Source organism: Sminthopsis crassicaudata, chromosome 4 (genome assembly GCF_048593235.1).
Source record: "Sminthopsis crassicaudata isolate SCR6 chromosome 4, ASM4859323v1, whole genome shotgun sequence".
In the NCBI taxonomy this organism is placed as follows: Eukaryota; Metazoa; Chordata; class Mammalia; order Dasyuromorphia; family Dasyuridae; genus Sminthopsis; species Sminthopsis crassicaudata.
The window spans coordinates 225,713,204-225,733,092 of record NC_133620.1 but is presented as its reverse complement, the minus strand read 5'-3'; the positions used below and the strand labels follow the sequence as shown (position 1 = coordinate 225,733,092).

The 19,889-nt window shown below is 35.8% G+C and overlaps 1 protein-coding gene and 1 pseudogene across 13 annotated transcripts in view; one reads left to right on the top strand and one right to left on the bottom strand.

Moving 5' to 3' along the window:
• Window positions 1–635: 635 nt before the first annotated feature.
• SNX14 (sorting nexin 14) overlaps window positions 636–19,889 on the bottom strand; it is a 110,212-nt gene continuing 90,958 nt past the window's right edge. For all 13 annotated transcript variants that reach the window (XM_074310348.1, XM_074310347.1, XM_074310356.1 and 10 more), the window contains 6 exons: window positions 16,493–16,616; window positions 16,032–16,196; window positions 4,437–4,532; window positions 2,929–3,017; window positions 2,589–2,645; window positions 636–847 (listed from right to left, as the gene is read on the bottom strand). In XM_074310348.1, coding sequence (XP_074166449.1) covers window positions 809–847; window positions 2,589–2,645; window positions 2,929–3,017; window positions 4,437–4,532; window positions 16,032–16,196; window positions 16,493–16,616 — 570 coding nt within the window. In that variant the 3' untranslated portion in view covers window positions 636–808. The remainder of the gene's footprint in view (window positions 848–2,588; window positions 2,646–2,928; window positions 3,018–4,436; window positions 4,533–16,031; window positions 16,197–16,492; window positions 16,617–19,889) is intronic.
• LOC141566179 (lon protease homolog, mitochondrial pseudogene) lies at window positions 8,277–11,660 on the top strand (annotated as a pseudogene).

The window sequence follows — 19,889 nt, the reverse complement described above, 5'->3', positions numbered from 1 at the left end:
ATTCAATCTTATGTCTGCTTCCTAGACTGAAGTTTAATTCTTTATATTTGTATGTTGTTTCCCTTTTGTAAGTAAACTTCTTGAGAGCAGGAACTGTCTCAAATTTCTATTCCTATTCCCAGCAGTTAGCAGCACAGTGTTTTCACATATAAACATTTAATAAATGCTTATTCAAGATTCAAGAAAGGCAAAGGAAAAAAGCTGCTATGTATTTAAAGTTGAAATGTATTTAAATAAAAAAAATTATGAATAAATGAGTTGACTCTATGTTGAAATTAGTTTCACATTCCTGTGCTTCTATACTATAGCTCATAATTCTTCCCTATCTACTGTCATTGTCAAACAACTATACATTTATCTTCTATAATTGCTCCTTAAAAAACTCCCATCTTTGAAACATATTAGCTGTGAATACCCGAGTAGGTCACTTTCCTTCTCAGTATTCAGAGAAACTAAAACTGCATTACAAAACAGTTGCTCATTGGTATTGCAAGAGGGATTTCTTGAACTTCTTTTGTAGACTTCTGATGCCACAAATCTAGAACAAAAATGAAAACTGTAATACTAAAGAGAAGTATGATTTGGAGAAAGTGGAATTAAAACATAAGAGAAGAAAAATTCTATTTCAATCATAATAAGTTTGAATTAGTCTTTATTAAAACAAAAAAGCAATACGATTTTCAGACACTGAATTACATGATACACAATATTTACAAAAATATACAAGGGAAGAATAGAATATATCATCTCTCTTCTGTACTATAGTGGTATGACAGATTTCAACTTTTTCTGTCTGGATCACAGCTTGTTACATCCAGGACGATACAGATGTAGTATCCTTTTGGACCTAGAATAAGTGTAAATTAAATGAAAATAAAATAAATCAATAAAATATAGAGCAAAACAAGCATTTCCAAATCCATTTGTCTCAATAAAATACCAAACAATTTTTTTTATTAAACTGCCAAGATAATAGGCCTAATTAAAAATCAGAAAAATAAACAAGAAGCAAATAGCAACTCCCTTTACTGATACTGACGAGACACTGGTCTAGCTTTGATTTTCACCCTTCTCCCAAATGCATTCTTGATTCTCTCTAGTAAGCTCCAGTAGCCCTCTCTCCCCGGAACTCCATTCCTGCTGCCTTTTCCTCTAATTGGTGATAATCTCCTGGAATCTCCATTTTAAAAGAATGAAAGAGAGAAGAGAAGGAAAAAAAAAAAAAAAAAAAAAAAAGGATGAAACAATGGCTGAAGGAGGAAACGGAGGGAGGAAGAAAGGAAAGAGTCCCATTTGATCTTAACTACAACCCTGAGAGGTAAGTGCAATTAGAACATCCATTTTATAGATAAGAAAACTGAGGCAGAGATAGGATGACTTCCCTACATCACATAGCTAGCTGTGTCTAAGGCAGAATTCTAACTTAGATCTTCCTGATTCCCAGCATGAGTTCTATACACTATTTTACTTAATGATCTCATTAGCTCCCATAGATTTAATTATCATCTCATCTTTATGTTGATGACTTTCAAATCAACTTACCCACACTAACTTGTCTAATTTCTATTCCCATTTCTAACTATTAGACATCTCAAACTGGATATTCCCATCGACATTTTACACTAACCATATCCAAAAGTGCATTATCATTTCCTATAAACCATCTCCTCCTAACTGCACAGTTACTAATGAAGGTACCAGCATGTTGCCAGTTACCCAGTTACAATCATGATATCATTCTTAGATCTTCATACTTATTCATCTAACATATCCTATACACTGGGCAAGAAGACTTACCTCAGAAACTTCTTTCTAAAGGAGGCCCTTCCCCAGTTCCTCAAGGTACTAGTGCCTTTTCATCTGAGACCATCTTTTATCTATTATCTAACTTGTATGTATTGAGTTATTTAAATGCAACATTAGAATGAGGTCCTCAAGAACACAGGCTATTTTCTCTTTATATAGCTAGAATTTAGCACAAAATCTGGCACAAAGTATTATTAATTGATCAATGCTTGGTGATAGAATATTTGAATTCCCTATTTTCTATACTTCTGTGCTTTCAGGCCACTAATTTTCAAATGCTGTTGACACAACTTGCACAGTATATAAATCTCTGTTGGCAAACTCAAGAAAAACATGCTTTCCCCCCAAAATCCCAGTAAATATCTGTTGAACTATATTACTTGAATCAGATCTTGCTCCTAGCCCTTTGTAAGCTAGTTATACAACACCAATGATTATATTCCAACCTAAAAAAGAAAGTAATAGGTACCTCATGTCTTTCTACTGTGTTTGACAAGAAAGAGATGGGGAAGAAAAAAGCTAAGACAGAAAGGATTTAAGTTATTTCTTAAACAAACATGAAGAAATTTACACCTTGGGATGTTAAATGAATTTACTTAAGTTCTATTTTTAAATATGATAAAACAAGGAAATTAGAAAAGTGACTAATAATCAACAACATTTTTAAAAAGTACTATGGCCAAAATATCTCTACTCCTATGGGTTTAATAATATAGGTGGCATTATACCTCTTGAGAAAAAAAAAAAAAATCAAGATAATAAAATGTTTTGCTATTCATTACCTTATTGAGTTCTGGGAAAAGCTCTTGTATCACAATGTCCAACAGAACATAGGTCAACTAACATGTAAAAAAAAAAAGAAGAAAAAAAAATTGTGTTAAAAGGCCAAGAAAGTTGTAAAACTACTTAAAATCACATTATTTTTCTTGATAACCACTGAGTCCAAGACAAAGTATTTTAAATTTATAGTTAATAGTTGACACTCAGCAAATTTCATGATTCAAGGGAAATTCTAATATAAATAGTTATTTTTTTGCTTCATTCCCTTGTTTTATATAGCCAAAGGACTCTAATACATAAGAAAATGCTGCAGGAAAAGATTCTGTCTTTAACAAAAGGTACCTGTTTGTTGAGTACAGGCTGCTGGAGGCCATTAAACAGAAGACTGATACCTTCATTGGCTTTATCACCAATGCATTTACCTATGCGATCTAAAGAAAACAAAAATTTAAGGTAGTTTTTTTAAAGGATTACTACAAAATACCTAAATCTCCATCCTGTTTTAAAACATTCTGAGTTTGTATGTCTGTCTAACTCTCTCTCTCAGGTTAACATGTATTATCTTTTTAGCCATCATTAAATAAATAAATGTTGTTTTACAGTTGGTCAAAATTTTTAAATGACATTGCTGCCACCTTTTGAAAAGTAAATAGAACCTAAATTAAAAAGCTCAGATTCAATTTGTAAAATCCATACAGAAAATAGGTTATTAATTTCTCATCTATCTACTCAAAAACTTTCTTTACATTGTCACAAATACATTTAATCAGGTTCATTTGCCTTGGGTCTTGCCTGTATTCAACAATTTAATTCAACACATTCTTAAGTACCTAATATAATACTCAGCAGTGGGGCTTTTAGGGGCAAAAGGGTTGGCTATTTCCTTCCTCAAACTCATGCTTAAACAGATAAAGAGACTTGCTTAGGATCACACAGCTAATAAGGGTCTGAGGCCAGATCTTTCTGACTCCAGGTCCAACAGTTTTATCCATTGTGTCACCTAATTGCCCAGTGCTGCTTTCAAAGAGCTTTTATTCTCCTGGGAGCAAAACAATATATACACATATTAGCATACAGAACGTGTGTGTGTGTGTGTGTGTGTGTGTGTGTGTGTGTGTGTGTGTGTGTGTGTAAAATACAATGTAATTTTGGGGATGGGTGGAACAGAAAAGGCCTTATGAGGAAGATCAAGTTTAAAGTTGGACATTAAAGTAAAATAGAAATTTTAATAGGTGAAGGTGAGGAGAAGATACATTACAAATATGGGAGACAGGTAAAAAAATAGAAAACATTTAGTTCAAACCAGCAATAGGGTTATATAAAAAATGTGGGGGGGAGAAGATTATATATGGTGATGGCTAGCTTGATCTTTTATTTACTTATTTTATTTTGAGAGGCAATTGGGGTTTAGTGGGACTTATCCAAGGTCCTACAGCTAGCTAATGTTAAGTGTCTAAGGGCAAATTTGAACTCTGGTCCTCCTGACTTCAGAACTAGTGTTTAATTCACTATGCCCTCTAGCTGCCCTGATTATTATTTATTAATGAAATGATTCTTAGAAACCACTATTTAATCAGCTGTCCTTAGAAACTTCAAGATTTGGTAGTTAGTTCATTCAATAAAATCACATGGGTGATAAAAAACCTAAGTTTTTTTTCTAGCAGTCCTTTAATCTAACAATTTATATATTGAAACAATCTGTAACTGAATATAAGTGAAACAGCGTTATTAATTTTGTGAAGTGAACAATTTATCTAAAATTGGCTGTAATTTGGATTATTGTGACTTCAGTAAAATGTACTAATTCAAATATTACAGAACAAATAGAATGTGTATCTTAAATATTGCACCTGGAATGTAGTTCATCATTTCTTCTAATGTCTGTTTTGCTCGTTTCTGTTTGTCTTGGAGAGAACGAGGTTCAGTGTTTTCACAGAATACAGCATCTGCAAGGACCAAACAGCAAGGTTTGTAAAAATTCTCAATTGTTTATGGCCAAGACATAGCCTACATAAGGAAAAGAGTCATTCTCTTTTTTTTTTGGTTTTGTTTTATTTTATTTTCTGGTTATGCATGTATATTAACTTTTAAAATACATATTTCTTTATGAATCATGTTAGGAGAGAAAAATCAGAACAAAAAGAAAAAGCACAAGAGAAAAAAAAACCCAGAAAATAGAAGTGAACATAGCATGTGTTGATTTACATTCAATTTCCATAGTTATTTTTCTGGATGCAGACAGAATGTTCTACCCAAAGTTTACTGGGATTGCCTTGGATCACTGAACCATTGAAAAGAACAAAGTCTTTCACAGTTGATCACTGCACAATCTTGCTGTCACTGTGTACAATATATTCCTGGTTCTACTTGTTTCACTCAGCATTAGTTTATATAAATTTTTCTAAGCCTTTCTAAAATCAGCGTCTTCATAAATTTTTTATAGAACAAAACCAATCCATTAACTTCATATGCCTAATAGATGGGCATCTACTCATTTTCCAATTCTTTGCTACCACAAAAAGAGCTGCTACAAACATTATTGCACATGTGGATCCTTTTCCCTCCTTTATGATTTCTTTGGGATATAGACCCAGTAGTGGCAATGCTGGATCAAAGGATATACACAGTTTGATAGTCTTTGGGGCATTGCAAATTGCTCTCCACGACAGCTGGATCACATTTCCACCAACAATGCATTAGTGTCCCACTCTTCCCACATCCCTTCCAACATTTGTTGTTATCTTTTCCTGTCATTTTAGCCAATCTGAGAGATGCTTAGTGTCTTAATTTGCATTTCTTTCATCAATAGTGATTCTCTTATAGCCTTTCTTTGTACTCCCAGTTCTTAATAAAGTGACTAATACATAATAAGTGCTTAATAAATGATATTATCTTTGGACTATTATTTGCAAAATACTTCCTGTTCCTTACTAATAGCCTTACATGTAAAATGTGGTGCTTGAACAGAAGAAAGTAGAGTCTACTTACAATTAAAGGAAAAAATATATATGAGAATCTATCAAAAAAGGTTGAGAAGTGGTTACAGAGATAGGAGGGAATCCAATATAGAACAGTAGTATAAGAATCAAGAGAGGTAAGTGTATCTATGACTGTTGCTTTATAAGAATTTTAGTTCTAGGCTTGCTAAGCCACTATCCTTTGTATTTTTTTTTTTTCCCATTAATTCCCTCTTGTTCTTTCAGATGACATTTTTTTTCTAGCTCTATAAAATAATTTTTTGGAAGTTTGATTGGTATGGCACTGAACAAGTAGACCAATTTAGATAGTCTTTCTCTTTACCCTAAAGTTTATTCAGAGTTTTAACCAATAAATAGCAGTGATTTTTGACCTCACTCCTGTTCCTAGGATTCTACCAGCTATTTATTTTAGCAAAGACTTCCTGTTCAGGCTGAGTAACAATTTTATTAATTAAAGAGAAAAATGTGAAAAGTATACAAAATCTTGACTGAGAACAGATTATTTAAAAATTGAGAGGGGTAGATATTTTAAAAGCAAAAAGGTCTAGAAACATTTACAAAAAGAGCCACCTCCTTTCAGGAAGTATGAGGGTTTCTGAGTTGTTTTTGTTTGTTTGGTTGGTTTTTTTAAGGTGAAGTCTAAAATTGCTAATTTTTTTAGGTGCTAGATTTATTTTTTTTTTTGGCCTTTTAAAAATAGTCCTTTTAAAATTTTCATTTCCAAATTCTCTCCCTTCTTTCAGGTGCTCCCCCACCCATGGGGAAGGCAAGCACTAAAATAATCATTATAAATATTATGTCATGCAAAATATACTTCCCTATTAGCTATTGCAAAAAAAAAAATTAAAAGGCAAGAAAAAGTTTAAAAATTATTTCTAATTCTACATTAATATTCTATCACAATCATATGTCACTACTTGTTCCACCATTCCCCAACTGTTAGGTGTTCCCTCAATTTTCTATTCTTTGCTACCATACAAAGAGCTGTTATATCTTTTTGTATATATGGGTAATTTCCTTTTTCTTGATGTCCTGGGAATATGGAACTAGTACTGGTACTGCTTAAAATAAAAGTATATATAATTTTATTTTGTTTTGTTTTTAGGGTTAAGTTACTTGCCCAGGATTACATAGCTGTTAAGTGTTAAGTGTTTGAGACCAAATTTGAACTCAGGTCCTCCTAACTTCCGGGCTGATGCTCTATACACTGCACCACCTAGCTGCCCCTAGGTATATATAGTTTTATAACCCTTTCAACAAAGTTCCAAATTGCTCTCCAAAATAGAGCATTTCACAAGGCAGCCAACACTGCATGAGTGTACCTATTTTGCCACATTCCTTCCAACATTTGTCAATTTCCTTTTCTGCCATGGTTTGCCAATCTGATAGATGTGAACGGTACCTCAATATTGTTTTCATCTGAATTTCTCTAAGTATTACTGATTAAAAAAATTTTCCCTCCCTTTTGACTAATAGTTTTGATTTCTTCTTCTGAAAACTATGCTGATATTATTTTGGCCATTTACCAATTGGCGAATGATTCTTACTTTTATAAATGTGATTTAGTTCTTTTATATATTTGAGAAATATGACCTTTACGAGAAAATTTCATCCTAACCCCCAGCTGACCTAAGTAGTAGGCCATTACTTAGTCTACAAGCCATAGAGATCAAAGCAAAGGGAAAAGGACCATATACACAAATATATTTGGAATAATTGAAATTTGAGAGGATGCCAACCAAGTGTGAAAGGCTGAACAAGTAATAGTATATGAATGTGATGGATTAATACTGTGCTATAAGAAATGACAAGCAGGATGGTTTCAGAAAAACCTGAGAAAAAGTATATGAACTGCAAAGAGAAGTGAACAGAAAGAGAACATTATACAAAGTAACAGAAATACTCCCTTTTAGGAATATTTTTTAATTTTAATTAAGGGTAACCAACTGTGAAAGATTTGGCTACTCTGACAACAAGACAAAGATCCAAGATAATTCCAAATGACCCTTAACTTTCATGATAACTCCTAATGCTTTACCAAACCTGAAAAATGCTATCCACCTTCAGAGTGAAGTGATGACCTCTGGGTACAGAATGAAGCATACTTTTTTCACGTTTTTTCTTGAGTTTTGCTGTTTTTGCAACATAGACAATATAAGTTTTGCAAGACTTCAAATGCATAATTGATATCAAATTACCTACCTTTTCAATAGGTGAGGGAGAGTGAGAGAATTTGTAATTTAAAAAAAAATTAATATTAGAAATTAAAGAGAAAATGTATTCCCTGATTTCCAACTTTCCTTCTAATTATTGACTGATTTTGCTTGTGCAAAACAAAAAATGCCCATTTAATAATCTTCTGTGATCCTCACTTGTCTGATCATAAATTATTTTTCAAAGAAATCTTTGAACAAGAATCCCTAGCCAAAAAGAGAAATATTTAAAAGAACTGACAGGAGAGGAAAACTGGGGGGAGGGGTGGTCAGAGAGGGAGGGAGAAGGGGGCGGGGTATGGCTCAGGCATTTGCGCAGAAAACTACCATTGGTCTACCTGTTGAGTATAGAGTTGTAGACAAGTGGGCGGATTCCTTCATAAGAAGCAGAAATTTCATGGGATGAGGTGGAAATGACCTAAGGGGGTTCCCATCACAAGAGGCGGAAATGACGCAAGGGCTGATCCCTTCAGAAGAGAAAGAAGTGACAAGAGGAAGTAAGGTCCCTCAGGATGAGACAGGCATGGCCGCAAGCAGAGGCTATTTCGGCCTATGGGGAGTCACTAGGCGGATAGTGCTAGCCCCTGGGTTGTGGCCACCTCTGCTAGCCGATCTTGGTGAACGGGGCGGCAGGCGGGGGCTCAGCACAGGCAGGGTGCAGCTGCTGAGGCGGCTGCCGAGTGGGCTGGCAAGCAGCGCATCAGCCGCCTGGGCTTTCTGTGGCCGGGGACCTCCGGTGCAAGGTGCGACTGAGTGCTGGGGAGTGTGGGATGAGGCCAGCATCCAGAGCAGCTGTACCCAGGCAAGTGGCCCGAACAACTACAATGAGAACCCTGAGGGCGGGGACAAAGACTGGCCTGGAGCCACAGACGGGGTTGGGAGTGAGGAGGACCCTGACACCAACGCCCTCACACCCATGATGATCCCAGAGAAATTCCCGCATTTGCCGCTCATCCCTATTTCCCGCAACCCCGTGTTCCCTCGCTTCATCAAGATCATTGAGGTTAAAAACAAGAAGTTGGTTGACCTGCTGAGAAAGAAAGCTCACCTTGCACAGCCATATGCCGGTGTCTTTCTAAAGAGAGATGACAACAATGAATCTGATGTGGTTGAGAACCTGAATGAAATTTACCACACGGGAACTTTTGTTGACATTCATGAAATGCAGCTTCACGGGGACAAGTTGCGTATGATAGTTATGGGACACAGAAGGATTCGAATAAACAAACAAATAAAGCCTGAGGAAATGAAGCTAGAAAATAAAAGGAAAAAAAGGAAAAAATCCCAGCGAGCCAAGGAGGCAGAGGAAGACCAAGGTGTCAAGGACCAAGTGATGGACCTGGTGATTGAATCTGCCACCAGTTCTGGTGATGAAATACTCATGGTGGAAGTGGAAAATGTAATACATGAAAACCTCCAAATCAATGAGGAAGTGAAAGCCCTTATTGCAGAGGTTGTGAAGACAATTCGGGATATCATTGCTTTGAATCCCCTCTATAGAGAGTCCGTGATTCAGATGATGCAGGTTGGGCAGAGACCTCTGGACAATCCCATCTTCCTGAGTGACATGGGGGCAGCACTGACAGGAGCCACATCTCAAGAACTGCAGGATGTCTTGGAAGAAACAAATATTCCAAATCGGCTCTACAAGTCCCTTTCTCTGCTCAAGAAGGAATATGCGCTGAATAAACTACAACAGCGTCTAGGCCAGGAGGTAGAAGAGAAAATCAAACAAACTCATCGCAAGTACCTTTTGCAAGAGCAGCTAAAAATTATTAAGAAAGAGCTAGGCCTAGAAAAAGAAGACAAAGATGCCATCGAGGAAAGATTCCGAGAACGTTTAGAGGACCTTGTTGTTCCCAAGCATGTCATGCAAGTGATTGATGAAGAGATGAGGAAACTGGGTTTTTTGGATAATCATTCATCAGAGTTCAGTATCACTAGAAATTACTTGGATTGGTTGACTTCCATACCCTGGGGCAAATGTGGCGATGAGAACCTGGATCTAGTCCGGGCCAAGGAAGTCCTGGAGGAAGATCATTATGGCATGGAAGATATCAAGAAGCGTATCTTGGAATTTATTGCTGTGAGCCAACTTCGAGGATCAACACAAGGGAAGATCCTTTGTTTCTATGGCCCTCCAGGAGTGGGCAAGACAAGCATTGCACGTTCCATTGCAAGAGCATTGAGTAGAGAATATTTCCATTTCAGTATTGGAGGCATGACTGACGTGGCAGAAATAAAGGGACACAGGAGAACATATGTTGGGGCCATGCCAGGGAAGATTATACAGTGTCTAAAAAAAACCCAGACAGAAAACCCCTTGATTCTAATCGATGAGGTGGACAAGATCGGGCGGAGCTATCAGGGAGACCCCTCTTCTGCACTGCTTGAGCTTCTAGATCCAGAACAAAACTCCAGCTTCCTGGACCATTACCTAGACGTGCCAGTAGATCTGTCCAAGGTTCTTTTCATCTGCACAGCCAATATTACAGAAACCATTCCTGACCCCGTGAGAGATAGGATGGAGATGATTAATGTCTCTGGCTATGTGGCTGAGGAGAAACTCGCCATTGCAGAGCGTTATCTGCTTCCACATGCCCGAGCCCTTTGTGGTCTCGATGAAAGCAAGGCTAAAATCTCATCAGATGTGTTGACTCTTCTCATCAAGCAATACTGCCGGGAGAGTGGTGTCAGAAACCTGCAGAAGCAGGTGGAGAAGCTGTTAAGAAAATGTGTCTATAAGATAGTCAGTGGAAAGACGGAGTATGTGGAAATAACACCAGAGAATCTACAGGACTTTGTAGGGAAACCCATCTTCACTACAGAACGCATGTATGATGTAACACCACCAGGTGTGGTCATGGGTCTGGCATGGACAGCCATGGGAGGCTCTACCTTGTTCATTGAAACCTTGCTCCGGAGGCCTAAGGAAAAAGATAGTAAAGATGGGAGCCTAGAAGTGACAGGTCAGCTGGGGGATGTCATGAAAGAAAGTACTAGGATTGCCTACACATTTGCCCGGGCATTCTTAATGCATGAAAACCCATCTAATGATTTCCTTTTGACCTCACACATCCACCTTCATGTACCTGCAGGTGCAACCCCCAAGGATGGACCTAGTGCTGGCTGCACCATTGTCACAGCACTGCTCTCCTTAGCCATGAACCAGCCCATTCGGCAGAATGTGGCCATGACAGGAGAGGTGTCTCTCACTGGCAAGATCCTTCCTGTGGGAGGCATTAAGGAGAAGACCATTGCAGCCAAAAGAGCAGGGGTCACCTGTGTCATTCTCCCTGCAGAGAACAAGAAGGACTATTATGATCTTGCAGCCTATATTACTGAAGGGCTGGAAGTGCACTTTGTGGAACATTATAATCAGATCTTTGCCATTGTCTTTATCCATTAGAAAACTGAGGAATGATGAACTTTCAGAGACCCTAAGGATAGGGGAGGCTTTAGCCAAATTCTAAAAAAATTGGAAGGTAGAAAACTTGGGACAAAAACTTCAAGGATCAGTAATGCTGATAAGGAGCTGAGTTAATTGATTAATGATTGTTTGATATATATATATATCTTACAGAGCAATTTAAATTGGAGTAGGCACATTAAGCTTGAAAGTATTTTGTGGAAAAAAAAAAAACATTTCCAGTCTAAACAAAACACTGATACTTAAGATAAAGCAAAAAGCAACAAATTGTGAGAATTCTCAAAATCCTGGACTGGCTGAACCACTAACCTTTTTAGAAGGTTTTTCAGAGAAATTGAAAAGGAGGGAATAAGGGGGAAAAAAGAAAAAGAGAAGGGAAGAAGGGTAATCCCAAAGTAAAACTATCATCAAAAAGAAAGTTCAAATTAAAGAAGCCTACAAAGTTATTAACAAGAGAAACTTTGTTATACAGTGACTTTGCGACATCTCAAATAATAGAAATTATATTACGCATCTGAGTGACTAAAGAGAAATCTAATCATTTTAACATTAAACATAAATGAACTAAAATTCACAATAAAATGAAAGTCACAGGATGCTTAAAAAGCTCAAAAATCCAAGTACATTTAAACAAAGTGTTCTAAATGAAGCTATGTTACTGCCAAATCAATATACTCATTTCACATGACTTTTCCACTCCATTTCAATTATATGTATAGGTATCACTGTATTTGTACAACTAATCATCCTATGCGTCATTATGATGGGATCCCTTTGGGTCATTTCCACCTCATCCCATTTGCTGCTGGCTGCTTCCCTACTATCTACAAACTTGAGTTTGAGGATGCTTTCATCCTCAAAAAAACCTGACTTGATCTGTCCATCTCTGCTGGAACTCTGTCTTCCCAGAAATCAGCTGGAGTCAGGATCACTAAATTTCTTTATTCTTGATCTTTTACAGTCAAGTTCAGTGGATTAGGCCTAGCTACCTCACACACACCTTATTCCCTTCAAACGCTGGGCAGAGACTGAGTCAGCTTCTGTGTCTCACTTCCTCTTCCTACTCCTCCCACAAACATCACTCTCCCCCCCTCTTTGTCCCACCAATCAAGTCAGCACAGAACAGCTGGGGAGGGTCAAGCTTCAAACAAGTTAATAGGGAACTGTCCAATTGGCAATTAGTTTCACGTGCTTCATTATCCAAGTGCATTGCTCAGTTCTAGCCCTTTACACATCTCCACTATGTTTCATCCTATACTACTTTTTGTGGTTAATTTGCTTTAGGCCATTAACAATTAATGACTTTACTTTCTTTCCTCTCACTATTCTGAACTCTCTCTACAATTCCGAGTTCAAACTCTTATCATTCAAATAAAACTGCTCTCTCCAAATTTGCCAAAACTCTCATATACTAAATCTAATATACTCTTCTAAATCCTTATACTAATTTCTCTGTAGCTTTTGATTGTCAATCACCCTCCACTTATTATTTTCTTCTAAGTTTTCATGACAGTACTCTTATCTTCCTTCCTATTTGCGTAAATTTTCTCAGTTTCCTAGATTTTCACATAAGGTCATACTCCCACTGTTTGGGTGTCCCGAAAGGCTCTGTGTTGGGCCCTCTTTTCTTCCTCCTGTTTCTCCTATTTCATTTGATAATCTCATCAGCTCCTATGGATTTTAATCATTTCCCACTGTTTGGGTGTCCCGAAAGGCTCTGTGTTGGGCCCTCTTTTCTTCCTCCTGTTTCTCCTATTTCATTTGATAATCTCATCAGCTCCTATGGATTTTAATCATTATCTCTATGTTGAAGAATCTCAAATCTTCCTATCCAGTCTTAAACTCTTCTAAATCTCCAGAGTCGTTTCCAAACGTCAACCAGCTGTCTCTAAAATGAATGTCTCATACATATCATTAAACTTAATTAATTCATTCTTTTCTCCAAAACCTGTGGCAATATAAAAGGGACTTCCAATGTTTGACCTTTGTTACTAGTGGTATCTGAGCAGTAGGTAATGCAATGGATAGCACCCAGTCTAGAGTCAGGAAGTCTTCCTCCTGAGTTCAAATCTGGCCTCAGAAACTTATTTGCTATGTAACCCTAGGGAAGCCATTTACCTCTGTTTGCCTCAGTTTCTTTATCTATAAAATGACCTAGAGAAAGAAATAATAAAACATCTTTGCCAAGAATACCCCAGACTCACAAAGAGTCAGACATAACTGAAAACCCCACTGAACCAACACCTAACTTTCTTATTGCTTTAAGATAATACTATCAGCCAACCCAGAGTCACAGAATAGGTGTAGGCTGCAGCTCCAGACTCTCATTCCCTATATTCCCTATATGCCAAGTCCTACTGGTTTTACCTTTGTAACATATCCCATATATGTCACCATATCTCCTCTGACACTAGCACCACCTTAGTGCAGGTATCCCTGCCTTCTGGTTAGGATCTCCCTGTGCATCTTTCAACTCAGCTATCTGTGATCTTTTAGAAGTCCCATTAAGGAAATGCTAAACCTCCCCCTACTCAAAAAGCCCCCAAGTCAAGAAATGCCAGTGGCTGTCTAGCACCAGGATCAAATATTAAGTCCTGATTGGCTTTCTAAGCCCTTTGCCATCATCCCCACCACCATCTTTCCAATCTTCTGATACCTTACTTCTCTCTCCTCTCATCAGTGACACTGGTTTCCCTAGCTATTCCTTGCAAAATATACTCTATCTCTTGACTCAAGGCATCTTAACCAGCTGTCCCCCAGGCTTGTAATTCTGTCCCTTCTCACCTCTAGCTCCTGGTTTCAAGACCCAGCTAAAACTCAATCTTTCACAAGGAACCTTTAATACTAGTGGCTTCTCTCTCTTGATTTCAATCTATCCTGATCTTATTTGTACAAAGATGTTTGCATGTTGTCTCTCCCATTAGAATGTGAGCTTCTTGAGAGCTAGGATTATCTTTTGCCTTTCTTTATATCCCAGCACTTTGTAATGCCTGGCAGATAGTAGGCATTTATAAATGCTTACTTCCCTTACAAGTGTAAGGGGTATTTATAACAACAAAGCTGAATTTCAACCAGAAAAATGTTTTTATTAAGTTAGTCAAAATACTATACTTAAAAGGATTTACACAAATGAGAACATATCAAGTCTTAAAAACATCTAATAATGAAGAATCAAAATTTATAAAGGAAAACATTATAATCTTTCATGAAAACTAGACAAAAACAGAAATAGAAGATTTTTAAAAAGACTATCAAATATGATAAATCCAACAAAAAATAAAAAAGAATCAGGGAGCTAATAAGAGTATTAGATAATTTAGATCTAATAGCTACATGGAGAACTCAATTTAAAAATAAAGAATATATTAAATTAGTTTTTTTCCTTCAATGTTCATGAAACCTACCAAAAAAAAAAAAAAAAAAAAAGCTGATCCTACACTGGGCTATCAAGATGAAATGGGCAAAAATATAGAAAAAAAAAAAAAAAGCTTCTGTTATAGACCATAATAAAATGAAATTAGTAATATATAATGATGCAATAAGAAGGGATAGTGGAATTGTAAGGGAAAAAAATATGTATTAAAGGGGAATAGAAATGTTCATACTTATTTTCTTTCTTATTCTTCTAATTTCCATTTTAACCACATTTACCTCAAATGAACTTTATTATTTTTCTAAAAAGTTTTTTTTCCCTATATACATTTTCATATGGTTGTTCCCTAAGTATTTCCAGAGTATCAATATATCTAATACTAAACTCTTTTATCTCCTCTGCCAAGAAAGCCTATCTTTCTTCTTACCTTTTGTATGCCTTTTAATGATGCAATATTTCCTTCAGTCACTGAGGCCAGAAACCTGAGTTAGAAACCACTCTTCTCTTTCACTCACTTTGCCACATCCAATGAGGTATTGAATTCTTCTGCTGCCATCACAATTCAGTTTCCCATTATGTGAACTAATATAACTGTTCCAAATAAGTCTCTTTGCTCTCCAATTCAATTTTACAAACTTCTGCTTAAGTAATCTTCCTAATGCATAGTTCTGACCATAATCACATAATTCTCCAGAAAAGCTTCCAGTGGTTTTCCATAATCTATTAGGTAAAATCTAGGTTGATGTTCTATAGTCCCCCCAATATAATTCCAACTTATCTTTTCTATGTTTCAAATTATTCTCCTTAAATGAACTGTATACTAGTACTTTGTTCCCAGTGCTCCCTTTTCATTTCCTCTTTATGATTCCTCATGGCATATTCTGGAAATCTGAAGTGCTCTCCTTCTCCCCCAAAATTCACCAGTTAAAAGCAATCTTGTTCTTGAAGGCCCAGCTGTCAATCCTTAAATGAAGCCAAAGTCTTGTCATTTCTTCCCTTCCTTGAAATATATAATACTGCTTGTCCCATTTCAATACACTTAAGTTTTTTTTACATATGCTTATATCCCTTTAAAGAACATACACTTCATGTAGGCAGCTTTATTTAGTTTTGAATTTTCCTTAGTAACTAGCACAGTGCTCTGAACACTTAATAACTATCTTTTATATAAATTACATTTTGTCTTCTATTGACATTTGTCAATAGAAATGACTTCTATTTGATAGAATACGTTCTTTGATTTTTATTTCAATTTAAAATGAAGTACTGCTGCATTTTGTATGAAAAAAAATACAAGACCATATATATTTCAAAGGAATATTAACATGAATAGACAACATGCACATAAATATCTTTCTCCAAATTATCACAAAATTTTCTCAGTGATGTGTATATGATAATTACTCAAAAAAGCACACAAAGAAGATAATATAAAAATGAAAAATACAAACCTCTAAGAAGTGTTATAAGTGATACTAAACGGTGTTCCTGAAATAGCTGCTCTAGTTTGCACTGCAGATAGTAATCAGTATATGTTTCTAAAGTGTTTTTCAAGAGGATTCGTATTCCCATCAAGAAATGATGAAACCAATCAGGAATCCGGAAAACTACTCGACCTGAAAACAATTATATATCACCTCCTGTTAATATAAATTGGTCTTTTTTGACATTTATAAGTAAAACATATATAAATTATGCTAACTGGCATATCAATATTGCACACACAAAAACTACTGATTAATAACTTTAATATATAAGTGATTAATTCTGATTGACACATTGTGTTAAAAAACATCTTAATTTCCAATCAGAAACAGATTCTAAAGTTGGATACCTTGTGGCTGCATCACTAGGCATTTGACATAAAATAAAATTGAATGAAAAATCAGTAGAAGGAAAAATCATCCCTTACCTACATACATTAAGTAATCATAGACACCCTCTACAGTCATCATTTCCATAAAATAATTCTGATTTTGTTTTCTCTCTGTGTTCTCAGCACGGTTTGCATTGTTCTTGAATAGGTCATTAAAAAGCTGAAAATTCAGATTATGCACAGTTAAACATTTTTACTATAGATTAACACCAAAAAGATGTTATAACTTTTCATGAACCAGAAAAAAAATCCAACAATGAAATTATCCCCTTCCTACAAACTCATATTAATAATTGATTCTTTAAAAATTAAATTCCTGCTAACATCAATTGATGCTAATAAAATGTGAAAAGCAAACTATTTTAAACAGCACAATTCCTATGCAGATCTATATTATAAATGTCATGTTATTTTCAGGTTACCTACTAAACAAATATCATTCACCACATAAAAACCCTAATCTGTTACAAAAGGGGTTATTAAACAAGACAGAACAGATCTGATTTTGCCTAACAAGAGTTCTTGAGCATGCCACTCTTTTTTTTTTTTTCTTTTTGCTGAGGCCATTGGGTCCTAAGCATCACACAGCTGGAAAGTATTGAGTGTCTGAGGCCAAATTTGAAGGCAGATCCTTCTGACTTCAGGACTAGTGTTTTATCCACTGCGCCCCCTAGCTGCCTCCAGTATGCCACTCTTACAAAAAGAAGCCCTTTCATCAAGATTTTTTTCACCCCAAATTTAATAGTTAACATGAAGCACTGAAATAGAAGGAACAGAACTAAGCATAGTTATCACAATATCACAGTAAAAGCAAAGCTCCTCAAGGACAAAGACTGCTTTCATAAAAAGTGCCCAGGACAGTAGTGCCTTATGTGTTGCTAGATCTTAACAACTGTTTGTTGAAATGGAGAAGGAAAAAAAAAAAAAAAAAAGGATTGACTAGAATAAGATCTAACACTTCTTGCTGGCTAATGCATTTATAACTCTTATGAGAAAAGTTGAATGGAAAAGTCAATTACATTTGAACACATCCAATAGTTAACATTAATACTGTATTATCACAAAGGACATGGTCTTCCTTTTGGGTTTTTTGGTTGGTGTTCAATCATGTCTGACTCTTCATGAACCCATGGATCCTAGAAAGCATGCAGAGACCCTTCTACCTTCCACTGTCTCTTGACGTCTGACCAAGTTCATGTTCATTGTGTCCATAATACTATCTATCTCATCCTCTACTGTCCCTTTTTCCCTTTAACTATATAAGCTTCAACTTCAGAATTTGACCTTCCAGTGAATAGTATGTGTTAAATTCTCTAAGTATTGGCTGATTTGATCTTCTTGATGTCCAAGGGACTCTCAAAAATCTTCTCTACCAACAAAATGTGAAAGTATCAATTCAGTAGTGCTTAGCTTTCACCACCATACACTGCTATTGGAAAAACCATATCTTTGACTAGCTAAACCTTTGTTGGCAAAGGCCCATCTATGTTTTTTTAATAAGCTGTCCAGATTTGTCATAGTTTCCCTTCCAGTGAGCAAGTCTCATAATTTCATGGCTACAGTCACCATCTGAAGTGATCTTTGAGCCTCCCAAAATAAAAATTTAACAATGCTCCCACCACTTCTTCTTCTATTTGACATGATGTGATGGAAACAGTTACTAACATCTCCATTTTTAAAAAATTAACCTTCAAGCCAGTTTCTACACTCTCTTTCATCCTCATCAAAAGGTATCTTAATTCTTCACTTTCTGCCATCGGAGTGATATTGGGATATTTGAGATTATTGATATTTCTCCTGGTATTCTTAATTCTGGATTTAACTGAGGAAAGGAGGAGGACAAAAGAGAAAAATGAAGATATACCTAACTGAAATGCAGAATTGTAGAGAACAGCAAGGAAAGATAAGATTTTCTTAAATGAGCAATACAAAAAAATAGAAGAAAAAAATAGAATGGAAATGATAAGAAATCTTCAAGAAAATTAGAAATATAAAATGAAGCAGAAGAGATTAAGAAGAGGTGACTAGATTAAAAAAAAAATTATAGAAGATCTTAACATTAGTGATAACCATGATGTTGTGGTTACTGACCTAGAGCCACACATCCCAGAGAATGAAGTCAAGTAGGCCTTAGGAAGCAATACTAACAGAAAGCCTAGGGAAGTGCTGGAATTCCAGATGAGCTATTTAATAATATCTTTTTGGATTTTTAAAGTGCTGCACTCAATATACTAGCAAATTTGGAAAGTTTAACAGTGGTCACTGGATTGAAAAAGATCAGTTTATATTCCAATCCTGAAGAAGGGCAATGCCAAGGAATGTTCAAGTTACTAAACAGCTGTGCATATTTCACATGCCAGCAAACTTATGCCTAAGATTCTGCAAGCGAATCTTCAGAAAATATGTGAACCTAGAATTACCAGAAGAGAAAGCTAGTTTTCAATGAGGTAGAGGAACAAAAGACCAAATTGTAAGCATTAGCTAGATTATGGAAAAAACAAAGGAATTCCTGAAAAACACCTACTTCTGATTCACTGGCTACACTAAATTTTTTGATCGGGGAGATCACAACAAAATTTGGCAAGTCTTCAAAGAAATGGGAGTACCAGATCATCTTATTTGTATCCTGAGGAACCTGTATGTAGGTCAAGAAGCAAGACTGGAAAAAGAGTATAATAAAGCTGTATGTTGTTGTCACCTTAATTACTAATTATTAGCTACCCTAATTAAAAATTTATTAATTACCTAGAAACTGTCTCTCCAGATTTACATTCCTCACAATAGACAGCAATATTGCTGCTTTGTTAAATGTTTCACAAAATAATTACTCATATTGAGAGAACCCACATATTGCACACTAGTTTATTCCCATCCCAAACATTTTGCTGTCAATAGACAGACAGAAAATTCTTCTCTCATAGAAGTTCCTTCCTAGTTTGTTGCCTCAGTCCTCTATTCTTAGCCAAAATAATTTCAAAAGATGTTACACATCTAAAAATTAAATGTGTTTGTTCTTTCCTTGATACTCAAAATGCCCTTTGTATATCTGTATCTTTATTCAAAGTTATTTTGTCATCTTTACAACGTTTTCACAAAGTTTTGCTTTCCTTTGCAAAATTCTGAGAAACAAGTCAAACAGTAGGAGTAGACCCACTACAAGCCTTTTAAGCTTTTCTTTACAAACATATCACAGGAAAAAAAAATTATTTTTATTTTTCATTCAGTAACTTTCCTCTTTATTAGCAATATCACCCAATAAATGTGACAAAACCAGTCCTCATATCACTCTTCTATCAATAATGAATGAATGAAGCATTTGTTAAATGCTAACTATATGTGCTAAGCGCTGGGGAAATGAACAGAAAAGATAGTCCTTGTTCTTTATGTCCATTCTAATGAAGGAGACAATACATATGGAAGGTTTCAGCTAAAA